This window comes from Vigna angularis, chromosome 8, assembly GCF_016808095.1.
Source record: "Vigna angularis cultivar LongXiaoDou No.4 chromosome 8, ASM1680809v1, whole genome shotgun sequence".
Classification (NCBI taxonomy): Eukaryota; Viridiplantae; Streptophyta; class Magnoliopsida; order Fabales; family Fabaceae; genus Vigna; species Vigna angularis.
Genome location: NC_068977.1, coordinates 23,124,187 through 23,129,731, shown reverse-complemented (window position 1 = coordinate 23,129,731; position 5,545 = coordinate 23,124,187). Strand labels below are relative to the sequence as shown.

The 5,545-nt window shown below is 31.6% G+C and overlaps 2 protein-coding genes across 2 annotated transcripts; both read right to left on the bottom strand.

Moving 5' to 3' along the window:
- Positions 1-1,590: 1,590 nt before the first annotated feature.
- Positions 1,591-2,290, bottom strand: LOC108344227 (receptor-like protein EIX2). The gene has a single exon (XM_017582693.2). The coding sequence runs from the start codon at positions 2,275-2,277 to the stop codon at positions 1,591-1,593; it is 687 nt and encodes a 228-aa protein (XP_017438182.2). The 5' UTR covers positions 2,278-2,290.
- Positions 2,290-4,901, bottom strand: LOC108344228 (receptor-like protein EIX2). The gene has a single exon (XM_017582694.2). It carries the CDS (start codon positions 4,898-4,900, stop codon positions 2,300-2,302), a length of 2,601 nt encoding a protein of 866 aa, XP_017438183.2. The 5' UTR covers position 4,901; the 3' UTR covers positions 2,290-2,299.
- Positions 4,902-5,545: the final 644 nt, after the last annotated feature.

Here is a 5,545-nt window from a genome sequence, read left to right as displayed (position 1 = left end):
GAGAGAAAAAGAAAATGAATCTGGAAGAGAAAAACTTTAGATCTTTCCTCAAGAGTGACTAGTGTACCTTTTGAAGTAAAGAATTCAATAATCTTCTTAGTTAGTTTCAAATGCATGCACCTTTAAAGGATTTATAGGTCCACAAGCAATGTTTTAAGATTACTTGAGGTACAAGGTAGCCTAAAGAACCACTTAGCTTCCCTAGTCACTCAAGAGTCACCTTTGAAAGTCAAAAATGTAGTTTTGCATAAAATTGTATGTTTTAATCGATTATAGTACTTACACAATCGATTAAATCATAGAATTGCATTTTTTTTGTAGGATATTTTTTGTTTCAATCGATTAGGTCATTTACATAATCAAATAAAACATAGATTATTCAACAAAAATGGCAAAAATACAAGCCGAAACAAAATGCAAGATTGCTCCAAATTCAAGGCATAAAAGAAGATTTAGTTAATGTCTAAGAATGTTGTTGTATAAAATCCACCTTTTTATAAAATCCACCACTGCTCTTAAGATATTTTCTACGTTGTTGTATAATTAAATAAATTAAGTAGTAAATTTTAAACTTTAGTTAGTGTCTAAGAATGTTGTTTTTTTATTATCATATTAAAAACTATCCAAGTGATTTAATTTAAACAGGGAATTGGTCACCAAAGCTGTATAATTCATTGTGGCTCACCATAATTACATTTGATTAAATATTAAAATTTGAGTTGTTTCTAAATACTACTTATAATTTACCTAAATATACTTATATTTGATAAAAACAACATGTGGTTATGATTTGAAGTTATAGTGAAATTCTCTTTTGATGTTTCATTAGGAATGGGAAGTCATTTGCTCTTGTGTTATTATAATAAATTCACCGGAGTTTTTCTTATTTAGTAATTTTATCTTTCATGGAAACATGAAAAATTCAAGTATAGGATACTTTGATAATTGCTATTATAATTTTTTTAAGCTTATTTTTAGGTCATGTCGGTATTTTTATTATTGTTTTCTTTTAAATAATTAAAGTTTTATCAAATAATTTTGGAAAGAGAAGTATTTGATTTTGATTCGTAGAATCACTAATGCATGTAAAGAATACAACAATAGTTATTTTTGACAATTGTTTGATTATTGATTGCTTATTTATTAGTATCTAATTATTGAGAAATAATTTAGAATCTTGATTAGAATAACTAATAGATTTACCTCTAGATATAAAGTTTTTATCAATTAGTCATTCAACACATTTGAATTTAATGTGAATCTATGATAAAAACATCCAAGAGATTAGATATTTTATTAGTAATGTTTAGACTTGTTCCTAAGAAATTAGAATTTGTTAGGTTGTGCCGTGATAAAATAAAATTAGAAATATATTATTTAGTATTTTCATATTAAATTAGACCATAAAATCCAACCATGACGAAGTCTTCACCCTATCCTTAATTTTATAAATTTAATTGCTTTCTAGAATTTATAATTATCTTATTAAAATTTATTCCTTTCATTGTTTCAAAGTGTTTTAGCTTCCATTAATAAACAATCATAGTCTCACTAAACAAACACGAGTAGCATACCTTTTTCTCGTCACATTCAATACAACTGATCATACATGCTGTCTGTCAATTTATTTAGGAATCTCAGATAAGAATTTCTCCAAGAACGCCAAAGTAGCATTGGCCCTACTAAGCTCCAAAATCCAGTGAAGTATCCGATCCCCATGCTCATGTATAATGCCTCAAAGAAACAGCTCTCTTCGTCATCATTGGTTGCTTCAGCTTTTGAAAGCTTTATTATTGTTTGATCTCCATCTCCAGGACAACTTTTATTGAGTTGTTTACCACAAAGATCAATGTTTCCTTCAAAACTAGACCCATCAAAGGTTTCAAAGTGTCTTCCCGATGGAATTCTTCCTGAAAGAGAGTTGTGTGACAAGTCTAGTTTCCCCAGACTGTCAATTTCAGAAAGAGAAGAAGGAATTTTCCCACTGAAATGATTTCTTGATAAATCGATGAACTCTAGTGATCTTAAACTACCAATCTCACAAGGAATTTCTCCTCTCAGATTATTTCTGTATAAATTCAGAGAAACTAGCCCAACCAAATATCCAATCTCCTTCGGTATTTCACCACTTAAATTATTACTTGAAATATCAATGATCTTAAGCTGTAACTCTGGATTTTTGAACCCCTGTTCCACACCTTTCCACATCAAGCTTATGCTAAGGGTGTAATTTTTCTCAGCAAAAACGCCATACATTTCAAAATAAGTGATATTCATCGAATATATACGATTTAGAGTGTCACTTGTGTTGATGTTCTTTTCCGTCATCAGTCAAATTCTTTAAGCATGATGGAATTCCTTTTGATAACATATTTCTCGAAAGATCTAAGAATTGAATGTGCTTCAAATAACAGAGTTGAATTGGAAAATGTCCAGAGAAATGATTCCCTCGCATGTTCAATATTATCAATTGTTGCATATTTTCCCCTATCCATGATGGTATTGGGCCAAAAAACATATTTTCGGCCACATCCAACATAATTAAATTGCTGCAATTCTTCAAAGTGGAAGCTAATTCACCTGTCAGGTTATTGTTTCGTAAAACCAAGACTTCCAATTCAACAAGGCTGTCCATGGACACAGGAATCTTCCCTGACAATTTATTGTTGCTTAAATCAAGAAACAATAACTGATGTACAGATTTCCAACAGTCTGGTAGTTGTCCCTTCAATTGATTGTTTGATAAATCCAAGGTGGCCATTACATATGTTCGTTGGTCACATACGAATGAAAACAAATCTGAAAATTTATTATCAGAAAGCCTTAGGTCTGAAGCTTGTAGTAAAAATTGCGGAATTTTTCCTTCAAAATTATTTGAATTCAGAAATATGGACGGTCTATTGAAAAGCTTCAATGATATATTATTAGGAATTGCTCCACTGATATTATTCTGAGACATATACAAACTTTCCACATTATGCAAGTTGTTCCAAAACCATTTTGGTACTGAACCATTAAGCCTATTCTCAGAAATATCCAGATAAAGTAAAGAGCGTTGAGTCTGGAGCCAACTAGGAAAGCTAGGACCCAACTTGCAAGATCTTAGTTCCAAGCTTATTATTTGAAAAGGAGGAACCCAGTTAGGGACTATTTTTAGAGATAAGGAGTTATCTGACAAAGATAAGAGCCTTAATTTGGAAAATTTTGAAAGATGGGATTCAGTGACATCACCCTCCAAACAATTTCCATCCAAAAGCAAGATCTCCAACTCAGATAGCAATGCAATGCTCATAGGTAGAATGCCGGTAATCTGGTTATCAGATAAAAACAAACTCTGAAACACTTGTTTGTTGCACCATGAAGAATTTTGAATGAAGCTAGAAATGTTCCCACTCAACTTGTTGTTTGAGAGGTCTAAACTCTGCAATGTGCACATGTTCCCAAAGAAAGATGGAATCTCGCCTTGCAGTTTGTTCCGAAAGAGGCTAAGAACTTCAAGAGAGTTCATTTCTTTCCCAAATCCATCTGGAATGGGACCTTCCAACATGTTGTCATTAAGTTCAAGTGTACGAAGATTGGTAGTGCAGTTGAAGAACCAGTAAAATATGGATGATGATTTCAAGAGATTTGAGGAGAGATCAAGCGAGACAAGAGAAGACGAGGAATTCGTAATTGAAATAGCTGACATGAGAAAACTATCATCCCTAAGACTACAATTTCGCAAATAAAGATTTTGAAGTTTTGAACTGAAATTGAAGATACATTGAAAGACCGATGATGTCATCTTATTATAGGAAAGATCAAGGATCACAAGAGAAGGAAAGGTTGAGTGGACTGGAGATGACAAAACAATGTTATTCTGAGAAAGATAAAGCTCTTGAAGATTAAGGCTAAAGTTAGACAATAATTGAAATGTTGAGGATGTCAGCATATTAGAAGAAAGATCAAGGATGGTAAGAGAATTGGAAAAGTTGGAACGTGAATAAAACAGAGAATGAATATGGGTATCTGAAAGAGAACAATCAACTAGTCTCAACTCTCTTAGCTTTGGACTATGAATCATCTGCAACGCTTCAGCGTTATGTATACCATTGAAGGCAAGATGTGTTAGGGAACCGAGATTAGACAACCACTTTGCATCCTTAGCTTTGACATCAAAATCACCAGCAAGTCTAAGAGTGTCCAAGGAAGGAAAATTGCCAACCTGGAAAGACAATGTTCTAGAAAAGGAATTTTCACTAAGATCAAGGTATTTCAACTGTGACAAATTTCCAATTTGAGAAGGGATTTTCCCATCAAGATTATTATAACTGAGATCAAGATACCTTAAATTTGTAAGGCTTCCAAGTTTATAAGGGATATCTCCACGGAGAAGATAATTGTGACTTAAATCCAGAGACAATAAATGTGTAAGGCTTCCAAGTTGGGTAGGAATGTTACCACAAAAATAAGAATAGGAGAGATTGAGATATCTTAAGTTGGTAAGTGAGCCCATGAGTTCTGGGATGTGACTCCATAAAAAACGATTGCTGCTGAGATCCAAATGTTGAATATTTTGCAAGGCAAGCAATGAAGTGATATTCACTGTACCTGTCAAATATTGTGGAAAGGAACCACCACGGAGACGAAGGACGGTTACATGACCTGTTTGAGGGTCGCATTGAATGCCTTTCCACTTGCAACAATCTCGACTGTTGTCGTCGTCTCTCCATGTTGACAGCATGTCAAAGAAATCGATCAGGCCATGTTTGAAGTTAAGGAGTGCTTGTCTCTCCCTGTCAATGCACTTTATTTGTGCAGTACTGTTGAATCCGAGAATGGATCCTGCAGCAGGTAACAAGAGCAGCACAAGTACATAAAACACTTTCAGATAATAATTAGGCATTATGTAGTTGCTCATATAAAACAATAACAGTAAAACAGAGGTTGTGAACTATTCATTACAAAGCCAAATGATAGGATTTATATGGCTCATAGTCTGGCTAATGGGGAGACCCGTTGATTCTCCTGCAATAAGAACCCATAATTTACGTTATATATTTTTGTTTTCTTAACTACCGTTCGGTGACCTTCAATTTTAAATTTTTTCTTTATATGTTATATTATGCCAATAATCCATACTTTTTATTTGCTGGATTCTTTTTCTAACTTTTAAAAAATATTCAAGCATTTTTCTTATTTTAAAATTAAAGATTAATTTAAAAATTAATTATTTAATAACTCAAAATTTGATAATTAATATTAGAAAATTTAGACTTTAATTTATAAATTAATTATAATTTTTTATTTATGATAGAAACTAAATATTAATAATTTTTAATTTATAAATTAATATTGAAATTAAATAATTTTATCTTTAAAATAAATTATTATTATTTATTAATTTTCTTATAATGTTTTACTGCCTCTGTATCTTTCTTGTTAACAAGGAACATAAAACTTAACAGACCCGTAATTTGTATACGTCCTTTTAGAAAAAAATGAGAAAGAAAAATAATTTTATTTTTTATAATTTTAAAATTAATTTATATACAAAATAAAAGTT

Coding starts and splice junctions, on each gene's coding strand:
- LOC108344228 (XM_017582694.2), bottom strand. CDS start 4,900: ATGAGCAACTACATAATGCCTAATTATTATCTGAAAGTGTTTTATGTA.
- LOC108344227 (XM_017582693.2), bottom strand. CDS start 2,277: ATGAATATCACTTATTTTGAAATGTATGGCGTTTTTGCTGAGAAAAAT.